At 45.1% G+C, this 25,112-nt stretch overlaps 1 protein-coding gene across 1 annotated transcript in view; it reads left to right on the plus strand.

Moving 5' to 3' along the window:
- LOC309808897 (forkhead-associated domain-containing protein 1-like) overlaps positions 1–25,112 on the plus strand; it is a gene marked incomplete at both ends in the record, with an annotated part of 79,240 nt that overhangs the window by 50,001 nt on the left and 4,127 nt on the right. Inside the window, 7 exons of the mRNA XM_082629468.1 lie at positions 10,812–10,920; positions 14,584–14,714; positions 16,957–17,046; positions 18,074–18,178; positions 21,929–22,036; positions 23,917–24,040; positions 24,727–24,851. Coding sequence (XP_082485594.1) covers positions 10,812–10,920; positions 14,584–14,714; positions 16,957–17,046; positions 18,074–18,178; positions 21,929–22,036; positions 23,917–24,040; positions 24,727–24,851 — 792 coding nt within the window. The remainder of the gene's footprint in view (positions 1–10,811; positions 10,921–14,583; positions 14,715–16,956; positions 17,047–18,073; positions 18,179–21,928; positions 22,037–23,916; positions 24,041–24,726; positions 24,852–25,112) is intronic.

A 25,112-nucleotide genomic window follows, 5' to 3' on the forward strand; every position in this document is an offset into this window, starting at 1 on the left:
AGGGGCGCAATCCCAATAAAATCAAATCCCATCTCTGCTGGGTGGGTGACTCACAAACTGGAGAACACTTATACCACAGAAGTCCACCCACTGGAGTGAAGGTTCTGAGCCCCACGTCGGGCTTCCCAACCTGGGGGTCCGGCAATGGGAGGAGGAATTCCTAGAGACTCAGACTTTGAAGGCTAGTGGGATTTGATTGCAGGACTTTGGCAGGACTGGGGGAAAGAGCGATTCCACTCCTGGAGGGCACACACAAAGTAGTATGTGCATTGGGACCCAGGGGAAGGAGCAGTGACCCCCATAGGAGACTGAACGAGACCTACCTACTAGTGTTGGAGGGTCTCCTGCAGAGGCGGGAGGCAGCTATGGCTCACCAAGGGACAAGGACACTGGCAGCAGAAGTTCTGGGAAGTATTCCTTGGCATGAGCCCTCCCAGAGTCTGCCATTAGCTCCACGAAAGAGCCTGGGCAGGCTCCAGTGTTGGGTCACTTCAGGCCAAACAACTAACAGGGAGGGAACCCAGACCCACCCATCAGCAGACAAGCAGATTAAAGTTTTACTGAGCTCTGCCTACCAATGCCACAGCCAGCTCTACCCACCACCAGTCCCTCCTATCAGGAAACTTCCACAAGCCTCTTAGATAGCCTCATCCACCAGAGGGCAGACAGCAGCAACAAGAAGAACTACAATCCTGCAGCTTGTGGAACAAAAACAATATTCACAGAAAGACAGAAAAGATGAAAAGGCAGAGGGCTATGTAACAGATGAAGGAACAAGGTAAAACCCCAGAAAACAACTAAATGAAATGTAGATAGGCAACCTTCCAGAAAAAGAATTCAGAATAATGTTAGTGAAGATGATCCTGGACCTCAGAAAAAGAATGGAGGCAAAGATCGAGAAGATGCAAGAAATGTTTAACAAAGATCTAGAAGAATTCAAGAACAAACAAACAGAGATGAACAATACAATAACTGAAAAAAAAAAAACACACTAGAAGGAATCAATAGAATAACTGAGGCAAAAGAACGGATAAGTGACCTGGAAGACAGAATGGTGGAATTCACTGCTGCGGAACAGAATAAAGAAAAAAGAATGAAAAGAAATGAAGACAGCTTAAGAGACCTCTGGGACAACATTAAACACAACAACGTTCACATTATACGGGTCCCAGAAGGAGAAGAGAGAGAGAAAGGACCTGAGAAGATATTGAAGAGATTATAGTCAAAAACTTCCCTAACATCGGAAAGGAAATAGCCACCCAAGTCCAGGAAGCACAGAGAGTCCCATACAGGAGAAACCCAAGGAGAAACACACTGAGACACATAGTAATCAACTTGGCAAAAATTAAAGAAAAATTATTGACAGCAGCAAGGGAAAAATGACAAATAACATACAAGGGAACTCCCAGAAGGTTAACAGCTGATTTCTCAGCAGAAACTCTACCAACCAGAAGGGAGTGGCATGATATACTTAAAGTGATGAAAGGGAAGAACCTACAACCAAGATTACTCTACCCAGCAAGGATCTCATTGAGATTCGATGGAGAAATCAAAAGCTTGACAGACAAGCAAAAGCTAAGAAAATTGAGCACCACCAAAGCAGCTCTACAACAAATGTTAAAGGAACTTCTCTAAGTGGGAAACACAAGAGAAGAAAAGGACCTACAAAAACAAACCCAAAACAATTAAGAAAATGGTCATAGAAACATACATATCGATAATTACCTTAAACGTGAATGGATCAAATGCTCCAACCAAAAGACACAGGGTTGCTGAAAGGATACAAAAATAAGACCCATCTATATGCTGTCTCCAGGAGACCCACTTCAGACCTAGGGACACATACAGACTGAAAGTGAGGGGATGGAAAAAGATATTCCATGCAAATGGAAATCAAAGGAAAGCTGGAGTAGCAATACTCATATCAGGTAAAATACACTTTAAAATAAAGAATGTTACAAGAGACAAGGAAGGACAGTACGTAACGATCAAGGGATCAATCCAAGAGGAAGATATAACAATTATAAATATATATGCACCCAACATAGGAACACCTCAATACAAAAGGCAATCGCTAACAGCTCTAAAAGAGGAAATCAACAGTAACACAATAATAGTGGGGGACTTGAACACCTCACTTACACCAATGGACAGATCATCCAAAGAGAAAATTAATAAGGAAACACAAGCTTTAAATGACACAATAGACCAGATAGATTTAATTGATATTTGTAGGACATTCCATCCTAAAACAGCAGATTACACTTTCTTCTCAAGTGCGCACGGAACATTTTCCAGGATAGATCACGTTTTGGGTCACAAATCAAGCCTCAGGAAATTTAAGAAAATTAAAATCATATCAAGCATCTTTTCTGACCAGAACGCTATGAGATTAGAAATGAATTACAGGGAAAAACCTGTAAAAAACACAAACACATAGAGGCTAAACAGTATGTTACTAAATAACCAAGAGATCACTGAAGAAATCAAAGAGGAAATCAAAAAATACCTTGAGACAAATGACAATTAAAACATGATGATCCAAAACCTATGGGATGCAGCAAAAGCATCCCATAGTTCTAAGAGGGAAGTTCATAGCTATACAAGCCTACCTCAAGAAACAAGAAAAATCTCAAATAAACAATCTAACGTTACACCTAAAGGAACTAGAGAAAGAAGAACAAACAAAACCCAAAGTGAGCAGAAGGAAAGAAATCATAAAGATCAGAGCAGAAATAAATGAAATAGAAACAAAGAAAACAATAGCAAAGATCAATAAAACTAAAAGCTGGTTCTTTGAGAAGTTAAACCAAATTGATAAACCATTAGCCAGACTCATCAAGAAAAAGAGGGAGAGGACTCAAATCAATAAAATTAGAAAGGAAAAAGAAGTTACAACAGACACCGCAGAAATACAAAGCATCCTAAGAGACAACTACAAGCAACTCTATGCCAATAAAATGGACAACCTGGAAGACATGAACAAATTCTTAGAAAGTTATAACCTTTCAAGTCTGAACCAGGAAGAAATAGAAAATATGAACAGACCAATCACAAGTAATGAAATTGAAACTGTGATTAAAAATCTTCCAACAAACAGAAGTCCAGGACCAGAAGGCTTCACAGGTGAATGCTATCAAACATTTAGAGACGAGCTGACACCCATCTTTCTCAAACTCTTCCAAAAAATTGCAGAGGAAGGAACACTCCCAAACTCATTCTCTGAGGCCACCATCACCCTGATACCAAAACCAGACAAAGATACTACAAAAAAAGAAAATTACAGACCAGTATCACTGATGAATATAGATGCAAAAATCCTCAACAAAATACTAGCAAACAGAATCCAACAACACATTAAAAGGATCATACACCATGATCAAGTGAGATTTATCCCAGAGAGGCAAGGATTCTTCAATATATGCAAATCAATCAATGTGATACACCATATTAACAAATTGAAAAAGAAAAACCATATGATCATCTCAATGGATGCAGAAAAAGCTTTTGACAAAATTCAACTCTGATTTATGATAAAAGCTCTCCAGAAAGTGGGCATAGAGGGAACCTACTTCAACATGGTAAAGGCCATATATGACAAAGCCACAGCAAACATCATTCTCAATGGTGAAAAACTGAAAGCATTTCCTCTAAGATCAGGAACAAGACAAGGATGTCCACTCTCACTACTATTCTTCAACATAGTTTTGGAAGTCCTAGCCACAGCAATCAGTGAAGAAAAAGCAATAAAAGGAATCCAAATTGAAAAAGAAGAAGTAAAACTGTCACTGTTTGCAAATGACAGGATACTCTACAGAGAGAATCCTAAAGATGCCACGAGAAAACTACTAGAGCTAATCAATGAACTTGGTAAAGTTGCAGGACACAAAATGAATGCACAGAAATCTCTTGCATTCCTATACACTAATGATGAAAAATCTGAAAGAGAAATTAAGGAAACACTCTCATGTACCACTGCAACCAAAAAATACAATACCTAGGAATAAACCTACCTAGGGAGACAAAGACCTGTATGCAGAAAACTGTAAGACACTGATGAAAGAAATTAAAGATGATAGCAACAGATGGAGAGATATACCACGTTCTTGGATTGGAAGAATCAATATTGTGAAAATGGCTATACTACCCAAAGCAATCTACAGATTCAATGCAATCCCTATCAAATTACCAATGGCATTTTTTAGAGAACTAGAACAAAAAAGCTTAAAATTTGTGTGGAGACACAAAAGACCCCGAATAGCCAAAGCAGTCTTGAGGGAAAAAAACGGAGCTGGAGGAATCAGACTCCCTAACTTCAGCCTATACTACAAAGCCACAGTAATCAAGACAATATGGTACTGGCACAAAAACAGAAATATAGGTCAATGGAACAGAATAGAAAGCCCAGAGATAAACCCACACACCTATGGTCAACTAATCTATGACAAAGGAGTCAAGGATATACAGTGGAGAAAAGACAGTCTCTTCAATAAGTGGTGCTGGGAAAACTGGACAGCTACATGTAAAAGAATGAAATTAGAACACTCCCTAACGCCATACACAAAAATAAACTCAAAACGGATTAGAGACCTAAATGTAAGACCAGACACTCTAAAATTCTTAGAGGAAAACATAGGAAGAACACTCTTTGACATAAATCACAGCAAGATATTTTTTGATCCACTTCCTAGATTAATGGAAATAAATACAAAAATAAACAAATGGGACCTAATGAAACTTCAAAGCTTTTGCACAGCAAAGGAAGCCATAAACAGGATGAAAAGACAACCCTCAGAATGGGGGAAAATATTTGCAAAGGAAGCAACTGACAAATGATTAATATCCAAAATATATAAAGAGCTCATGCAGCTCAATATTAAAAAAACAAACAACCCAATCCAAAAATGTGCAGAAGACCTAAATAGACGTTTCTCCAAAGAAGATATACCGCTGGCCAAGAAGCACATGAAAAGCTGCTCAACATCATTAATTATTAGAGAAATGCAAATCAAAACTGCAATGAGGTATCACCTCACACCAGTTAGAATGGGCATCATCAGAAAATCTACAAACAACAAATGCTGGAGACGGTGTGGAGAAAAGGGGACCGTCTTGCACTGTTGGTGGGAATGTAAATTGATACAGCCACTGTGGAGAACAGTATGGAGGCTCCTTAAAAAACTAAAAATAGAACTACCATAGGACCCAGCAATCCCACTACTGGGCATATACCCAGAGAAAACCATAATTCAAAAAGCCACATGCACCCCAATGTTCATTGCAGTACTATTTATAATAGCCAGATCATGGAAGCAACCTAAATGCCCATCAACAGACGAATGGTTAAAGAGGAAATGGTACATATGTACAATGGAATATTACTCAGCCATGAAAAGGAACAAAATTGGGTCATTTGTAGAGACGTGGATGCATCTAGAGACTGCCATACAGAGTGAAGTAAGTCAGAAAGAGAAGAACAAATATCATATATTAACGCATATATGTGTAACCTAGAAAAATGGTAAAGATGAACCAGTTTGCAGAGCAGAAATGGAGACACACATGTAGAGAACAAACGTATGGACACCAAGGGGGGAAAGCGGCAGGGGATGGGGGTGGTGGTATGATGAACTGAGACATTGGTATTTACATGTATACACTGATGTGTATAAAATGGGTGACTAATAAGAAAAATATAAATAAATAAATAAACATTTTAAAAAAGGAGAGAGGAAAAAAAAAACCATAGTCAATGCTTGGGGGCCTTTGTTCTCTTGTTCTCTGTTTACTGTCTTTCCCTCTGTAACTGATTCTAGGTACACAGTTTCAATCCTAGAAATGGTGCTCTAGAAAGGACACAGATTGTGTATGGTGAACCTAGGAGATTCTAGCAGGAAACTGTAAGCTCCATGAAGGCAAAGGTTGGGCCCAGTAACCTTCTAGAACTCTGTTAGGACCGTGTCTGTTTGTTTGTTCTTTATTCATCCATCCATCCATCCATCCATTAATCCAAATAAATATTTTGGGGGGCCTATCCCGTGCCATGCCCTCTTCCAGGCTCTGAGAATTCAGCAGAGAACAAGACAGACATGATCCTTCCCCCTGTTATGCTCTAGTGAGGGAGACAGAATAAACAAGTCAACAAATACATGCTCTAATATTTAAATGAACTAATGACTCTCCTTCAAACCTGGTTTTGAAAAAACAATGAAAGTAACAGGTCCTGTAGGAATTATTAGTGCAAACAGCCACCTTGACATGTAGCTGACACATTAATGAGCATCTTTTTCTTGAACTGAACACAATTTTGCTGAAATATTCCTTTCAGTTATTCTCCCATTTCAGAGCTTTCCTGAGAAAATGACATGTCTTTTTCAGGTACATGGATGAGGCTGAATTATTCCCACATACCTTTTTTATTTTTGGCCATACCACGCAGTTTGCAGGATCTTAGTTCCCTGACCAGGGATCAAACCCAGGCCTCCAGCAGTGGAAGCACAGAGTCCTAACCACTGGACTGCCAGGGAATTCCCCACATACCTTTTTTTAAATAATTGAAATATATTTGACATAGAATATTATATAATTTCCACATATCTTTGAATATCAGCCGGTCCCAATTTGAGTTTTATTTAAAGTGGCTGCCGATATCTGGGGGAAAATATGTTTTTGTACAAAGAAATTATCTAGAAATAATTACACTGATGCATCATGCTCTTGCCTCCCCTACCCCTGGAGCTTCACTTATAACTGAAGAAGAATATTTTATAGCAAGGCATATATGAACCAGAGGCTCCATCGGTTTGAACTCAAATCGAGTTTCATCCACTGACATTTTCGTTTCTTAACTATTCTACTGCCTGCAGAGCATTCCTCCAGAAGTATAAGCCACATGGCAGGTTGATTTATGGTTCTGATTACTTTATGTGTTTTCCCTGGTCCCCGAAGGTGTGTGCATAATGATTTGCTCTCAGAGATCTTCGATCTGCTACAGTATCACTAGAAAATTCTTACCTCCATGTGCTCTTATACGCCTGTGCTAATTAGAAGCCAAATTATCATCCTGAAACAATCACTCCTCCTAGCACTCTTAACTTTCTTATGATTCAGTGCCCATTTTATTACACAGCTTAACAGACATGAAACATCTTGGAATTTATGCCATTACAAACAATATGGATATTTACTTTGATAGTAAAAGTATCAAAGAGGTTTGAAGACTCTTTGGAGTTTTCCAGCAATCCAAAATCCTAAAACTCTGACACTTAGATTGAAATATTTTCAATCTGTCAAAACCACTGGAGTCTTAGAGGGGAACGTATGTTTTCCCTTCTGGAAGTTTGTCTCTGTGTGTTCTATCTCTGGTATCATGCAAATAAAAGCATTAAGCTGAGAAGAGCTTACAAACACTTTCAGTGTTCCAAGGACCTTTTATGGAAAAGTTGTAGTTCCCCCCAACAGAGAAAAGTAAGATGTGAAAGAATTTTTTCACTCAAAGTTTCCAAAGCACAAACATGCAAAAGTATAGCCTTGGGGAGAGTGGGGGTCAGAGTGGCCTGTGTCCCTGCAACTTCTAGCATAGACCCCCCGCAATAATGTCTCAGGTGCCCCAGGGAAAAAGTAAGTGTAACTGCCCCAAATGTCCTAGACTCTGAACCATGATGGTGTATGAAACGAGTCAGAAAACTTGTGAGACCTTGACGTATCTGTTAATTCTACCAGAGTAATAATGACAAGATTTCCAAGGACACAAACCAAGACCAAAGGCTGTGAGCGCCATCTGGTGGCTATATCAGCACACCCGAACTCCATTACCTGGGCATGCCCACCACCTCCCCCCAATCTTTTTTTTTTTTTTTTTTTTTTTAGCGTGATGCCCGCAACCTGGTCTGATGGTAAACAGGGAAATTCCTGTATTCCTTCTTTTGGAGGGATTATTTTTATTTAAGACACTGAGTCTCTATTTACTCTTATAACAGTTATTTTTAATTTAATGCACGTTTTTAAGTTTAAAAAGGGAGCTGCTTCTACGAAAAACGCTAAGAAATTATAGTGGGACTAGCCAAGAGACATGGGAAAAATGGTGAAAGTGGTATATGAATGAGTGAAGTTTAGGAACTCTCTTCGGGTGGGGTTGCCAGATAAAGTAAGGACACCCAGTTAAATTTGAATTTTAGAATTTCATTTTAGTGTGTGTCCCAAATATTGCATGGGACACATTTGCACTAAAATATTATTCATTATCTGAAATCCTATTTTAAGTGAACATCCTTTTTTCCTCCCCTAAATCTGACAACCTTACCTTAGGAGAACAAAGAAATTGCACCCAGAACTTCCCTGGTGGCACAGTGGTTAGGGATCCGCCTGCCAGTGCAGGGGACACGGGCTCGAGCCCTGGTCCGGGAAGATCCCACATGCCGTGGAGCATGTAAGCCTGTGCGCCACAACTACTGAGCGCTCGTGCCACAACTACTGAAGCCCGTGTGCTTAGAGCCCAGGCTCTGCAACAAGAGAAGGCGCCACAATAAGCCTATGCACCGCAACAAAGACCCAACACACCAAAAATAAATAAATAAATAAATAAAATTTATTTTTAAAAAAAGAAAAGAAATTGCATCCTTCTCCTTGTCACTTCCGTTTTGATCTATCAAAACAAGCTAGTGGGGCTTCCCTGGTGGTGCAGTGGTTGACAGTCCGCCTGCCGATGCAGGGGACGCAGGTTCGTGCCCCGGTCTGGGAAGATCCCACATGCTGCGGAGCGGCTGGGCCCGTGGGCCATGGCCACTGAGCCTGCACTTCCGGAGCGTGTGCTCCACAACGGGAGAGGCCACAACAGTGAGAAGCCCGCGTACAGCGAAAAAACAAAAAACAAAAAAACAAGCTAACTCTTGTCCTGTCTACGGATTGCTTGACATTTATGCCCCAATAAACGTGTCCCTGTGGGAGTACTGAGGCCTGACATCTGAAAAATCACAGGGCAAAGGCCCACAGTGCACCTTGAGGTGGGAATGTCCGGGCCACTCAGAACAAGCAGTCTGGCCACATCAGACCGAGAGGGAGGGGGTTCTGGGCCCAGCTCTCTTTCCCGGCCTCTCGGGTACCTGCTCTGTGGAGGCCGAGGCCTGGCAGCTACTTTCGGGCCCTTACCAACGTTGCATTTGATGGAGAGCCTTCCGCACCCCACGTGTAGACCTACAACCCTGGAGGGGGGCCCGCCCTTGAGGGGGCTCTGAGCCATGGACTTAGAGGGTGCTCACAGCAGCCATAGATAGAGCCGGCCTGTGGTGCTCCCACCCACGATTCCTGTATTTCCTTTATTTATTTATTATTATTTTTTTTTGTGGTACACATGCCTCTCACTGTTGTGGCCTCTCCAATTGCGGAGCACAGGCTCCAGATGCGCAGGCTCGGCGGCCATGGCCCACAGACCCAGCCGCACCACGGCATGTGGGATCTTCCCGGACTGGGTCACGAACCCGCGTCCCCTGCATCGGCAGGCGGACTGTCACCCACCTCGTCACCAGGGAAGCCCCTGTATTTCCTCTTAATAACAACCACACTGGCGTTTAAGTGAGCCTGGCAAGGCTTACAAATGCACACATAAAGATTACCAACTACCTTCCCCAGAGACGGACGAGGGAAGTTGAAGCTAAAACACACCGTGAGGGCTTCCCTGGTGGCGCAGTGGTTGAGAGTCCACCTGCCGATGCAGGGGACACGGGTTCGTGCCCCGGTCCGGAAAGATACCACATGCTGCGGAGTGGCTGGGCCCCTGAGCCATGGTCGCTGAGCCTGCGCGACCGGAGCCTGTGCTCCGCAATGGGAGAGGCCACAACAGTGAGAGGCCCGCGTACCGCAAAAAAAAACCAAAATAAACCCAAAACAAAAGAAAAAAAACACCCTGTGGGTAGTCAGAGGAGAGGACCGTCACAGCTCATCCCCCTGTGTCGTGTGCCAGGCATGATCTGAGCACTTGTACACATGTTAACTTATTAAAATACTTCTAACAATCCTATCAGGTTGGGACTACCATCACCCCGCATACAGACTGAACAAAAGGAAACAGAATATGGTGTCCTCCTTGTGTTCACAAAGCCCGTTAAGTGGCAGAGACAGGACTTGAAGGCCACAGTCCGGCTCCCTAGTCCATGCCATGCTTTACAGCCTCCAACTTCTCACGCTCATTCCTAGAGCCACCTGGGAAGGAGGAACCAGGCAACTAAAGACTGAGTTTGAATCAGACTCCACGTCTGACCAGCCGCATGATCCCGAGCAGGGGGCCTCGCCTCTCTGAGTCTCAACCTGGCTCCCTTGCAAAATGGGCACATTAATGGGAACGTCAGCCTTCAGCAACGCTGTGACGAGTATCAGTGTAGCATGTGTGAACGGGCTCTGTAAACTCTGGAGTGTTCTGTGAGGTATAAACTACCCTCTATTCTCATTAGAGGGAATTCATTTCATAACCTGCTCCCGGCTCTTGAACTTTGCTGTGCATCCAGTCAGTGCTGGATCATCTGTAACCAACAGCTGGTCTATTTATGGCTGAAAACCCACAGGTCATAGGAAGACAGCAGCACCCGAGCCCCTGGGTGGCCACAAAGATAAGGTTCGTGTCTTGAGGACCGATGACATGGTGGTCACTGAAGGAACAGGCCCCTCCTGCCCCTTCCACTAGTGACAACTGAAAACCTTGGTTTCCCCAACACCCCGATCCAAGATCAGCCCGACTCTTTGCCCAACGTTGGAGAAGTACCGGCGTGTCCTGCAGGCCTGGCTGGCCCCCTCTGACGGTGTGTTGCCTCCTTCCACAGATCAGTGCCCTACAGCAAGGCTACAACCAGGTGCTGAGCCAGACCCTGGAAATCACCTCCCTGAAGCACGAGGCCGAGAACTTAAGGAGGGACGCCGCCATCACGTCAGGTGAGGCCCTTCTGCATTCAGGCCCCAGAGCTTCTGCCCTCCCCCTGCAGACATCACCAGTCAACCAGCGCACCTGTGCCCGTGACATGGGTGCAGCCTCAGGGATCACCCGTGTCGGTGCATTAGAGTTCTCCCTCAGTGGAGGTTTCTTGCCACCCAGTTCCGAGGGCAGGGCCTGGTAAATATTTGAGAGAATGGTATCTCTTGGCTACAAGGTCTCCTGAGCACTGGCCCCACCAGGGAGAACACAGGTCGCCTTGTGGCTTGGGTGGTTCCACAAAGCAGCCTGAGTGCAAACTAGAGCGTGGACAAAATGGGGTCACTCCTTTAAGGCACCCATAGTCTCACCCATTTCAGCCGAGTGCACTTGGGCCCAAAGGAAACCATTTTCTAATTTGATCAGAGGTGGTTCCCTGATAAAGGGCTTGGGTTGGGAGAGGGGCAGCCAACGCACAGCTGTGACTGAGCTTTGATTCCCTGGATTCCTTCATTGCTTAAACATGTTTCTTGACCTCTTTCTAGGTGTCAGGCCCCGTTCCAGGCTCTGGGGGAGGGAGAGCCAAGCAAGACAGTCAGATTACTGTACTCACAGATTTGGGAGGGGTTTACAGACAATAAAAGTAAAGGGATGAATAAACAAGCCCACTTCAGAGAGCAGTGGTGCTGTGGAGAAAATAAACTGTGTATTGTGGTGGCCAGCACTTCAAGTGGGGAGGCCAAGGGGGACCAGCTTAGTGGGTGTGCAACCATGGAACTCAGGTGGGACTTGAACCCGTGGGCTGGGACTCGAACCCAGTCAGAACCCACTATCTTTTAATCGAGATCACGCATCTGGTCTCGGGACTTAATAAAGCTCAGGTTCTTTATGTCTCATCGCAGAAAGAATTCAGTGAGAGACAAAGTAAGAAGTGGATTTCTTTAGAGAGAAACACACTCCACAGACAGAGTGTGGGCCATCTCAGAAGGCTAGAGACCCCCAAATATGGGGCAGTTAGTTTTTATGGGCTGGGTAATTTTATAGGCTAATGAGTGGGAGGATTGGGAGAACTCTAATATTTTGGGGAAGGGGCGGGGATTTCCAGGAATTGGGCCAACACCCACTTTTTTTTTTTTTTTTTTTCTGTACGCGGGCCTCTCGCTGTTGTGGTCTCTCCCGTTGCGGAGCACAGGCTCTGGACACGCAGGCTCAGTGGCCATGGCTCACGGGCCCATCCGCTCCACGGCATGTGGGATCTTCCCGGACCGGGGCACGAACCCGTGTCCCCTGCATCGGCAGGCGGACTGTCAACCACCGCGCCACCAGGGAAGCCCCACCACCCTCTTTTTGACCTTTATGGTCAGCCTCGGAACAGTCCTGGTGCTGGTGCGTGTGTCATTTCGCTCATGTATTACAATGAGCCTGTAATGAGGCTCCAGTTCCCCTGGAAGTCGAATCTTACGCCCCCTTGGACCTAGCCGATTCTAACCAGTTTATGCTGTATCCTCCACGGCTATGTCCTTCTTTTAGAGAGGACCTGTTTCAGGTGGGCAAGGACAAGCCAAGGGCAAGCGAGGCTGCGTGGAGTGAACAGAGGATTGTGGGGCTGGGCAGGGTCGGGGGGTCTGGGTTTTTATTCCAAGGGTGTTGGGAATCCAGTGGAGTTTTTTAAGCCGAAACTGACATGCCTAGAGACCTGAAGAGGATGGGACCACTCACAGACGAGGGGAGGGAGAGAAGCAGGTGACAGGGAGGAGGCAGTGAGCCTCGGAGGGGCACATCACTCTGAAGGCAGCCAGCGCATAGCAGGAAACATGCCCACAGCTGTAGAAGCCAGGCACAGCATTGAGTCGCACGTGAATCCCCATCTCTGTATGAATCTGTGCTTTTCTTCTGCCTCACTCTGCAACTTAATCACACCCAGCCCCACCCCCTGCTGCCCCCAGGTCTCTGCTTATTCTCCTCCCTCACTTGGGATATCCTCAGATATTTTCTGAGCACTTCCCCCAGGCTAGGTGCTGTTCTGGGCACCAGGAATGGAAGGATGAACTCGCTGGTCCTCACCTTCCTCCCGTATGTCAGCCAGTGAAACCTCATCCAAGCATCAAGCCTGTCTCAGATCCCACCTTCTCCGATCAGGGAGTCGGACAGACCTGGGTTGGGATAACGCTTGAGATGGGCTGGACCCACTCAAAGTGTGGCAAGCCCCAGAGGGATTTCCAAGTAACTGAACTGTGTCCTGGAGGCAAAGCTCATTTTTAAAATGAAATTCTGGAGCATTTTGTGCTTTATTTCATAGACATTCTTGATTGAAACCTATCACTAAAACTGGGCCTGATGTTCTTTTAAGAAAAGAACCGTAGGAGATAACCCAATACCACTGCATTTATGCACCCTTCTTCCCACTTTTATTCAAAATGATACTACAATGCAAGAGGGAAGAGATATGGGGAGATATGTATATGCATAACTGATTCACTTGGTTATAAAGCAGAAACTAAAACACCATTGTAAAGCAATTATACTCCAATAAAGATGTTTTAAAAAAATGATACTACAGTAATGGAGTAGTTATCTATTGCTGCATAACAAGTTACCCCAAAATGTAATGGATAAATCCCCAACTAATATTTATGATCTCACCCAGTATCTGTAGTTCAGGAATTTGAGCGGGGGGTGACTTAGTTCTCATGAGTTGCAGTCAAGATGTCGGTTGGGGCATCAGTCATGTCATCTAAAGCCTCGGGGGGAGCCGGAGGATCCCCCTTCAGAATGGCTGCTCATGTGGCTATTGGCCGGAGGCCTTAGTCCCTGAGCACACATGCTTCTCTCTAGGGCTGCTTGAGTTTCCTCAACACAGCAGTTGGCTTCCCCCAGAGTGAGTAATTCGAGAGAGAGCAAAGAGGAGGCCACAGTGTGTTTTATGACCCAGCCTGAGAGGAAACAGTCCGTCATTTCCACAGTATCATATTGGTTACCCATGGCAGCCCTATTCAGGTTGGGAGGGGCTACACAAGGCATGAATTCTAGGTGGTAGGGATCATTGGGCCCATTTTGGAAGCTGGCTGCCGAGAAAAATAATAGGCGCCCTGTAACAAACATAATTTAGCTACTTTGTGTTCTTGGGACATATCGCATCATTTGACCCTTACAATAACTCTGTGTGGGACAGACAGTGGGAGGTGAAATAGCTTGTCCAAGACCACCAAGCTAATAAGTGGTAGAGAGGGTTCCAAACTCAGAGGACTGTGAAACCAACCACCCCATCAATAGTGTCCAGCAGTGCCCTCTGGCACACGCCCGTCTCCTGGCCTCTGGAGAAGAATTCCTAGAACTTCCCTGTGCTGGGACTTTGTTCCCCAGGTCCATGGTGTGGCCTCTCCTCCCAGGTGTGCCTGGCCTGTGCCCACAAGGGGCCCCCAAAGGCTTCTCCTCTCGCTGGTGCTGACTGCCCCTTATTCTCACTGAAGCCTCAAACCCTGTTCCGTGGACTTTGCTCTCATTCCCATTCCTGCTCTGGGACCCTTGGAAAAAGCCTCCCCAGTCCTAGGAGGGCACCGGTGGTGGCCCGGGCTTGGAAAGTCTTGTCCAAACGTTGGCTGACAGCCATGGTGTTGCCAATAACCCTTCCTGCCTCTTTCACCTCCATGAGTCTTTTGTTTTGGTTTGGTTTGGTTCTTTTACAGAGATGGTGTCATCTTTGCAAAGAGACGTGTTAGTAAAGGATGGTCAAGTTCAACAACTACAACAGGAGGTGAATCAACTGAAAAGTGAGAACAAAGAAAAGGATCACCAGCTCGAAGCCCTCAGCTCCAGAGTGAGTGTCGGGTCATCAGCAAATTGTAGCTGCGAAAAGCAGACACAGTGGAGTCACATGACACACGGTGGTGAGATGAGGCCAGTGCACAAGGACACAGGGAGGGTAGCTGCTGGGCAGGTGGCCAACTTCTCTGAAGCCTTTCAAAGGACAGTGTGTATGTGGCTCAGAAGAAGCATAATAGATTTTCACATCCAGCAAACATTTTCTAACCCCTATTATAAATGAGTTTGTTTAATCCCAGCAACAAACCCACCTATGAGCATATACTGCCAGTACAAAGTTTAATATTAAACAGAATACGATCTCTCTGTGAGCAAGGATGACCACACGGCTGCATCATGGTCCCAGCACCGCTGGTTCTCATAATCGTCTTCAAAGCAGAACGTCTGAAGATCCAGATGCAAACACACAGACACTCATTTCTTCCTTAGACTTTAGTGTGTGGAATGTCTCTATGGAAGATGAACGTGGTAGGCAAGCAAAGAGCTTTTTACATGTAACTTTGACTATTTGCAAATCTTGCCTTCAATGCTAACTTTAGAATCCTGCCCCTATAGGATAAGATTTCTCAGTATTTGCATGATGTGCCTGTTTCTGTGAGTCAAGGTAAAACCTCAAAGCTTTCATCTCAGGTGGCAACTCAGAGATTCCCAGAGGCTACCCGATAGCTAGGTCTGCATGGGGGTGGGGTCAGAACAGATCTTGAGGTTCCAAGGAAAAGGCACAATAAGTAATACCTGGTACGTAGTACCATATCCAGTTTGGAGCTGGTGAAAGACACTGCACGAGCTTTGGGATCAGACAGACCAGGGTCCCATCCCAGAGCTTTCTTTTATTGTAACTTATTTGGCCTCCATTTCCCCATGTGTGAAATGGGGATGACAAAATCGTTTTCCAAGAAGTGGGAGGCTGGTTTTCGTTGTGCTCTTCTGCCTCTGCCTGAGGTCGGCTGCCTGGCCAAGCCCTCTGCATTCGTTTCTCCCAAGCAGAGTGTCTTCCCAGGCATGTGCTATAGCTGTTTAATGTGGTGTGTGTGTGTGTGTGTGTGTGTGTGTTGGGGACGGGAAGGGGATGCAGAGCTGGTGCTAAGTAGAAGGAGTCTGCAAAGACAGCACCTGCTTGGCTCTTCTACCTCCTGAAATGCATTTGGATGATTTATGTCCCCATTTCCCCTTCCTCGTTGACCTTGGAATGAGGTCCCTTCTCCTCTAGACTGTGCTGGCCAATAGCACAAGGGCTCGTCACCACCAAGGGTACTGCTCTTGTGAACATTTGAGATGCCTTTTTTTTAATGACATACATCATGTGTGTTAATTTTAGAAAAATAAGTAGATGACATTGAGAAGAAAAAATAAAAAGAGAGGAGAGGAAATGCTACCTTGAGAAATCAGTGTTAATATTTTCATGTATGTTCTTCCAGTCTTATTTCTATATATTGCCTAGAAATCAATCAATCAATCATTTTATAGTGAATTTATACTATGCACATTTTTTAAATTTTTAAATGCTTACTATTTTCCCGTGCTAATAAATCAACGCTCTTATCATTCGTCTTAAAAGCTACATACTTTCTCCTGGATGTATCCAGTGTTATAAAGTGGTCTGCTGTTGTAAACAACACTTGGGTTGTTTCCTCTTTTTTTTTTTTCTTCCACTGTTACTGACAATTCTGTGAAGAGCATCCTTGAAACTACAGATTTACTTATTTCTCCAGTCATTGTCGTTAAGGTACATTCCTAAAGTGGGAATTGCTGGGTCAAAAGAAGGCACATCCATGCTTATGCCCTTAATGCCTGTTGCCAAGCCGCCCTCGGGCAAGACAGCTCCGTTTACCCCTCCACACCAGTCGGGGCAGTTGTTTCTTTGAGATGCAACCTGCACAAAAGCCCTAAGATGGACCGGAGCTCACTGGCTCGGCCCCCTCCACCCTCACCGGTCACAGCGTGAAAACATCCTAATTCCTGCACCCTAAGTACCCAGACTCTACAAAGCTGGATTTCCCCTGCAGTGAAGTTTGCTGGCTTTTGAAGAGGAACTTAGATGCTCTATTCCTCAGAACTCAGGAGAGGGGTGAACTGGGAACGACTGCAGGATCCCGTGCTCCCATCACACAAATGGTCTCGCCTCTCAGAATTCAGAGGTGTGATTGGGTTATACAGCAGGAAACACTCCTGGGCATGAACACAGGTACTTGGGACACCCAGCCAAGCCCCCGTGGCCTTGTCCTTTTTCTCCACAGTGCTCAGTGCTGAAAGAAGAGTTACAGAAGGAAGATGCCCAGAAGGAGAACTGGGAAGCCCAAGAGAAAGAGTTAAAACTCTGCAAAACCGTGCGTTGAACCTCCTGACCCCTCGGTGTCCACTGAAAGCCTAGATTGTGGCCTTGAGGGTTTTGGAGGGGTTCCTTGGCCCATTAGCTAGCACAAGCTCTGGGGCTTTCTGGGTGTTTGTCTGTTAATATAGTCTCCTAATTCTTTGATTTGCTGGCCTCAAAGAGATGGGTGAAAAGACCATGGAAAACACACTCTCCCCAGATTTTCTGGGCAGTTGGCTCAAGGCCCCTCATCAGGTTTCCCCTGGGGAAAGGGACGGGAGGTGGCCACCGTATGCTGCTAGAAATTCACCGTGGTCCCTACCCCTGGACTTGTGATGCCCAGACTTTCATGATCCACTGTCACAAGTTTTATCACAGCCCTGAACACTGTTATTAACACAACTCTTCTTGAAGTATTTTTGCTTAAATACATTCAATTTTACAACAATTCATAAAAACAAAATAAAAAGCAAATGTATCACTGGCCTTGTATGGAAGGTGAACATAAAAATTAACACAATGAAAAGATGACCACTAAATGTAAATGTTCACCCCCTGTACTGGCCCGAACCGTCGTGCACATCACCAGGCATACGTTTTCCATCCGTTGGGAAGGACGGTGCCTGGGATGGGGGCAGGAGACATGTGTTCTTCTCTCTGTCAGGAGCACACTTCTCTGCCTCAAATGAGAAAAAAGAAAAATGTCATTGTTCTTTTCTTCCAAACTGTGCCCATTGTGTCTTCCAAACAGCCCTTATTTAGATTGAACTCAAAAATGTGCCCCAAGGAAAGAGACTCTAATGAGTGGATAGGTATCTTGTACTGTTTAATCCAGGATCCATGTTGATCTTCAAAAGAAACTCAAATTTTCCCTCACCCAGCACTTGCATTGCATCCGTTGAAAGAAAGTCTACTTTGCCTCAAATACGTGGAATTGTCCCCCAAGGGAAGGAGTTAAGCGAATCCCAGACTAGGTTTCTGCCTTAATGAACCGGATGAAATGAGTTGTGAAGTTGACTTCCCTGTTGTTGGAACTCTTTCAGCAAATCCATGACATGGAAAAAGAAATGAGGAAGCTCAGGGTGGAGCTGAAAAGGAGCAGTACCGAGCAGAGCCTGATCTCTATGACGCTGCGGGAAAAGAGCAAGGTATGGCAGGGACAGGTCGGCCTGGGAACCACTCTGGGGCCAGCACTCCACCTGCATCATCTCTGTTCATCCTCACAATGACCCCATGCGGTCTATACTGGTATTAACCCCACTTTACAGTCGGGAAAACTGAGGCTCACAGAGGTGAAGGAAGTTATCCAAGTTCACTTGCATAAAGTAGTTGTGGCAGAACTTGAATCCAGGTCTGCCTGACTCCTAAGCTCCTGTGTGTAACCACTACCCTAGACTGCCTTCAAATCTTAATTGTGAAATTATCTAAGAAAGAATTGATCCATTAAATCAAGTTTGCCAATGATGTTGTTCCAACTTAAATTCTCATATAGATTTTTTTTTGTCTTTTTGTTCCATCATTGACAATGTTTTTAAAAATCTCAACATGTTTGTCATTTGTGTGTTTCTTCTTTTAATATGAACAATGTTTGCTTTATATATTTTGAGGCTGTGTTACTAGGTGCATATAAATTTAGAATCCTAATACTTCCTGTAGAGCAAAACTTTAGATCATCATGAAATGTCCCTTTTCATCTCAAGTAGTGTTTCTCCCTTAACGTCTCCTTTGTCATTCAGCTTCACCACTGGCTTTCTGTTGGTTAGAGTTTTCATACCATATCTTTTTCATACGTTCTCTGTCAATTTTTGTCTTAAGGTTTGGACATATGCCTTCAAATAACGTATCATTTTTACAAAATCCAGTTTGACAATCTTTGACTTTTAGTCCATTTATATCATGTAATTACTCGTATCCTGGGGTTTAAATCTACCTTCTTGCTCAATACCACTTGTACCATCTGTGGTATGTTCCTTTTTCTCTCCTTCCTTGCCTCCTTCTGAGTGGATGGTTTTCTCTTATTCCACTTTCCCCCTCTATTAGCTTGGAAATATTTCACTTTTTTACTATTCTTTTAGTAATAGTAAGACAATAGCATTCGTCCTTGACTCACCAAAATCACACATTAATTAAGTTTTTCACTCTTCTACTATTCTCTTAGTAGTCATCCTGAAGACTACAATATGCATTTTTTTTTTTTTTTTTTTTTTTTTTTTTTTGCGGTACGCGGGCCTCTCACTGTTGTGGCCTCTCCCGTAGTGGAGCACAGGCTCCGGATGCACAGGCTCAGCGGCCATGGCTCACGGGCCCAGCCGCTCCACGGCATGTGGGATCCTCCCGGACCAGAACACGAACCCATGTCCCCTGCATCGGCAGGCGGACTCTCAACCACTGCGCCACCAGGGAAGCCCTGCATTCTTAACTTACCAAGAGGCAATAGTAGTTGATAATTATGCCCTTCTCCTTGACAGTGCAAGGAGTTTCAAACACCTTAACTTCACTTACCCCCTCCAGATTTATAAGCCATTGCTGTCATTTTCTAAACTCCTCTTGATAGTTAATACCCCACAAGACATTATTAGTGTTTTTCTATAGTCAGTATCATATCCACACATTACCCTTACTGTTGCTTATCTTTTCTGCATCTCTGATCACCCACCTGGGTTCATTTTTCTTGTGTCTGAAGAATACCCTTTAATGTTTTCCCTCATTGTGGCTCTGCTGATGACAAATTCTCAAATGTGCCTGTGTGTCTGTCTGGAGATGTATATTTAACCTTCATTCTTAAAACACATTTGACTGCGTATTGAATTCTACAAGGGCAACTCTTTTCTTTCAGCACATTAGATACAGCATTAGATATGTCACTATTGTCTTGTGGCTCCTATTATTTCTATTTAGAAGTCATCTGTAAGCCTAACTGTTGTACCTTTGCATAATCTGTCTTTTTCTCCGGTTGCTTTTAAGATTGTCTTTTCCCTTGATTTCCAGCAGTTTTATTATGGTTTATCTAGGGGTGGATTCAGTTTTATTTACCTCGTTGAGTTCGTAGGGGCTTCTTGAATCTCTGGCTTGGTGTTTTGCCTTAGTTCAGGTGCTTGGGCTCTGTACCACACAGGCAGTGGGGAGCTACTAAGGCTTCTGAACAAGTGACTGATGCAATGACATTCGTGGACAGTAATCAGGGTGAAAATGATAGTTACAATTTCTCACGTACTAGGAGTTACCTTGAACATTTCATCTCTTCATCTTCACAACAGCGCTGTGATCTAGAAATCATCCTCTCCATTTTACAGATGAGAAAGTCAAGGCTACCAGTTACTAGTAAAGTAACTAGCCCAATGGCACAGTCGGTTTTGTCTGACTCCAGGTTCGTCTGACTTCAGTTACCCTGGTGTAGCAAACAGCCACATGCTACTGTTTACACTGAAATTAATGAAAATTAACTAAAATTTTTAGTTCAGTTCCTCCGTCACACCATCCCCATTTCGAGTGCTCGATCCCCAGATGTGCCTGGTGGCTGCCGTATTAGACAACACAGCCTCACTCAGAGTACCTGTACCGTTGCAGAAAGTTCTGTTGGACAGAGCTGCCTTACAGCTGGGTAACTCTCACAGTACCGTTAAGATTGCACTGGAAGAAACTAAACTCGAGGCGAGGAGGCCACTTGTCACAGTCCAGCTTGCATGTGAGAGGGGTTGGAGGACAGGCGTGAGACCCCCGAGTGTGAGAGAGGGAGCAGGGCGGCTGTTGAAGGTGACTCTGAGGCTTGGGGACGGGAACGGGGGCTGTTCATGCAGAGCACAGATAAGGGCAGAGTCCAAGGCTGGACTTGGCTTTTGCAGCATATGAAAAAGGCTGCTGACATAGAAGTCAGAGCATGTTTAGACCTGGGAGAAAACTAAGGCCCAGAGAGCTTAGATGACTTTTCCAAGGTAACGGAGCTGGGTAGAGGCTCTTCCACTGGACCACACTACTCAGAAGAAAGCTCTTAAGGGCTTTTCTGGGTCTTTTATTACATCCCTGTGATCCCCCTCTTCAGATCCCTAAAAAAACAGCCTGTGAATTTGTTTCAGCACAAAAACGTTCCATTTATTTATGAGAGTTTGCTTCATTTCCTGTTAGTGCCAGGGCCCAGGGCTCAGCAGGTGCATCCAAGAATTGAGCAGCTGCGAGGCCTACACTGGCCAGCCAAGGGTAGCGTGGAGCACTCCCAAGCTTACCGTGCGTTGACTGTTACCCAAGCAAGGGGGGAAAAGTAGGCAAGCTTCTCCACTTTAAATGCCTTCGTTTGCAGGCTGCAATTCTTAATAGACATTGCTTTGGCAAGCCTCTGGAGAGGTTACCACCAGTGAGTGTGCTCAAAGTGGTGACGACAAACAGTTATGATAATAAACCCAATCATAACATTTCCAAGTACCCATCACGAGTTATTAGAACGAGACTGTATGGCGGACATTCCCGTCCACCTTTCATAGGTTACAACAGTACTTAACACTCTCACAGAGCCCTTAAGCACTATTCCAAACATCGAATCCCCACAATGACTCTATGCAGTGATACTAGTATCATCATCCCCATTTGACAGATGAGGACACTGAGTCACGGAGCAGTGAAATAACTTTCCGAGTGTCGTACGGCTTGTTAGGGACCGAGCTGGGATGGGAGTGTGCGGTAGAACATAGTTGAGCCCCGGGTGCAGAGCTCGGCCCTTTCCCGTAGGGGGCAACTCCCTGTGAGTTTGCCTCCACCCTGTGCATGCCTGTGACCCCTGCTGCTGGGCTGCAGCTGTCCCTACCCCTCAGGGACTCCCCCACTGCCATTAGCCCCCCCAGAAGAGTTTCCCCAGAGGGCATGATGATCACATTAGCAGCAAGCCCTCGGTTTCATCATCCTTTCAGGTTGAAGAGAAGCTTCGGCAGGATTCCAGAAGGAAATTGCTTCAGCTGAAAGAAATGAGGAACAGAGCAAACCTCATTAAAGCCAATTTGGAAAGAGCAGTCGGTCAGGTAGGCGTGCTGCAGAGCCCCTTCACGGTCCCGTGCTCTCCACGGAATCCCGCACCCAAGCGGCCGGCAGGGATGAATGAGGAGGAAGACGGCCTGCCTTAGTTCACCCGCTTATTTTCTATACGAAGAAGTGTCTAGAAAGAACTAGAGCTGAGATTCTATCTAGATCTAGAGTCTGAGCTCTTAACCACGATGCTCTACTACTTCGCTATTAGTTACTAAGCTAAGCATCATTTTTCTGTGTTTTGAAGAAAGTTTCGTGAACCTTTGTCCCGCCCCCAAAGGTAGTGGAAATGACTCCTGCGTTAGTCCTGTCCCCCATCAGCTGCAGTTCCCCTTCCCCTCATTTCAGATGAAGATCAACAGTTCTCGGGAAACTCAGCAGTATTTGCTGCAAGAAGAGTTACCCCAGCATCTGGCAGAGAAGGAGAAGCTGACCGAGGAAAGGCTACAGCAAGAGGAGAAGCTGAAAGCCAGAGTCAAGCAGCTAATGGCAGAGAAATCGGTAAGGTGGTCCCCGTCCTTCTCTTTACTACTGGAAACTGATGAAATGGGCTTTCCTATGAGAAACAGAGGGCACGTACTTAGATGGAGGAATCTCAGCAACTCCTTGTTGGGAACTAAATTAATTAAAGAGGGTGAATGATGTAGGAGGAATTAACATGAAGCTTGAACCCTAAAACTCAGAGATCAACTTAAAGATCAACTTGAAGAGGCAAGGTTATTGAAATGTCTAGAAATGGTACTTTGTTTATATACCGCAGCTGATTTTATTGATACAAATCCCAGTCGTTACTGCGGGTCCTGGTTTGTGTCTCAGTGAGTGCAAGACCAACCAATAGTATTTCAGTCTTTTGCTTTCTCTTCATGCATATCAGGGGAAACACATGGCCAAAACGGCTACTTACTTTTCCAGAAACCAGCCAATTAGAGGATACTTTACAGTGGCACCTCTCAACTCAAAGGTGTCCACGGATCATATGGGGATGTTGTTGAAATGCAGATTGTGACTCAGCAGGTCTCGGGTGGGGGGAGCCTGGGATTCTGCATTTCTGAACAGCTCCCAGCTGGTACCGATAGCACAGCTCTGCAGACTACATTTTCAGCCACAAAGTCTTAGAAGAAGGTTTTCCCCAAGTTGGCCGATAAGAACCACCTGGGGCTTCCCTGGTGGCACAGTGGTTGAGAGTCTGCCTGCCGATGCAGGGGACACCGGTTCATGCCTCGGTCCGGGAGGATCCCACATGCCGCGGAGCGGCTGGGCCCGTGAGCCATGGCCACTGAGCCTGCGTGTCCGGAGCCTGTGCTCCTCAACCGGAGAGGCCACAAGAGTGAGAGGCCCGCGTAACGCAGAAAAAAAATAAATAAATAAAAGCCCCTCCAGGGACTTCCCTGGTGTTCCAGTTATTAAGACTCTGTGCTTCCGCTGCAGGGGGCGCGGTTTCGATCCCCGGTCAGGGAACTAAGATCCCGCATGCCGCATGGTGCAGGCAAAAAAAAAAAAGCCCCTCCAGGAGCAAATTTGATGTGATTGTTCAGAGATGAGACCAGAATGACAACAAGTGGAAACCCAAGCTTAGAAGAACATTAGAAGAAAAAAAGAAATAAAACATGGGGAGGGAACATAGGGGGGATCTCTTATTTATAATGATGCTAAGTAGGTAGGAAAGTTGGAAATCTTCCTAGACGTGACTTTGTATTCAAAATGAAATTTTTAAATTCCTTCTCTGCTGAAGCCCTGTAATGATATTTTCCAAGGTACTAAGTAAGTGACAGGGTTTCTGCTAATCCATGATTTGTTCATGTTTCTTCAAATACAAGAGAGGGAGTTGTGATCACTGATAAAACTGCTGTCCTCACCATTCTGGCCACAGGAGCAGTCCTTCAGTGATCTAGGAGCCAAGTGCAAAGGGTCCCGACATGAGGAAGTCATTCAGTGTCAGAAAAAGGCCTTATCTGAGCTTCGTGCACGAATTAAAGAACTTGAGAAGGCCAGCTTGTCAAGTAAGTTTCCTCCTGCCTAGTCACCCCTCTGTGCTGAGAACCATGGGCCCCAGACTTGAGGGTTCACTTTAGGGACTAACCAATTTGCCAGGACCACCATCTTCTATCCCCATCATTTCATAACTAAAAAAACATAGTTATAAAAAAAAGATGGGCAGGAAAAAAAATAGATGTGTAGGCATGAGCTCAGAGTCAAGAGCAGGCCTTGATATTAAATAAACAGGATTTCATGAAAAACTCAGAACCTTGTCCTTCTTTTTCTTATTTCACTGTGGCCCAGTGGAAACTTTTTCATAGACGCATGCTGTGCAAGGACCAACCTTGGGGAACTTCCCAGGATAAATACCCTGTTTAGAGGGAATAGGGCTTTCAAGAAACCAAGCTTGCTGCTGGGTGGAGCCCTGGGCTAGGACACAGAAGCCTGGGTTCAAGTCCATCCTCACACCTGTGGCCGAAGGTTCCCCCTCAGTGCCCCCGCCCTGGGAGGCTGCAGCCTCATATGAGCTGTGTGGCCTTGGACAAGTCATGTCACCTCTCTGGGCCTCGATGCCTCACCTGCCAAGGGAGGATGGTGAGCTCATTAGTACTGGCCTGTGGTAAGTGTCCAGTAAATAGCAGCTGTGACTTTTACATGCAGTAACTTCTTCCTGAGCCTTTCTTTTGAGTGTAAATTATTTCTTTTATAGATCACAAGGACCACATGGATGAATCATTTCTAGACTTAAAGACCCTCGGGATGGAAAAAAATGTTCGGAAAATATTGGATGCAAAACCTGACTTGCCAACTTTTTCAAGAGTAGAGATCGGAACGGTAACCAAAGAAACTTTGTATCTGCATTGACTGACACGTGGGGAGGGTGGGCATGAGGACAGACACTAGCCGTGTGCCCTGGCACCACTGTATACATCATTGGTTCGAGGCCAGGTCCTCCCTGATGGGCTAACACCTGTATGGACTGGTTGGTGCCTGGCCGTACCACCGATCCAATGTTTGAATAGAAAGGCGGCTTCCCATCGTGTACAGCATGATATAGCATTGCACTGATGCTGGCCCGGACAATCTCTGGGCCCT

Source organism: Mesoplodon mirus (genome assembly GCF_964341445.2).
Source record: "Mesoplodon mirus genome assembly, chromosome: 7".
NCBI classification, from domain to species: Eukaryota; Metazoa; Chordata; class Mammalia; order Artiodactyla; family Ziphiidae; genus Mesoplodon; species Mesoplodon mirus.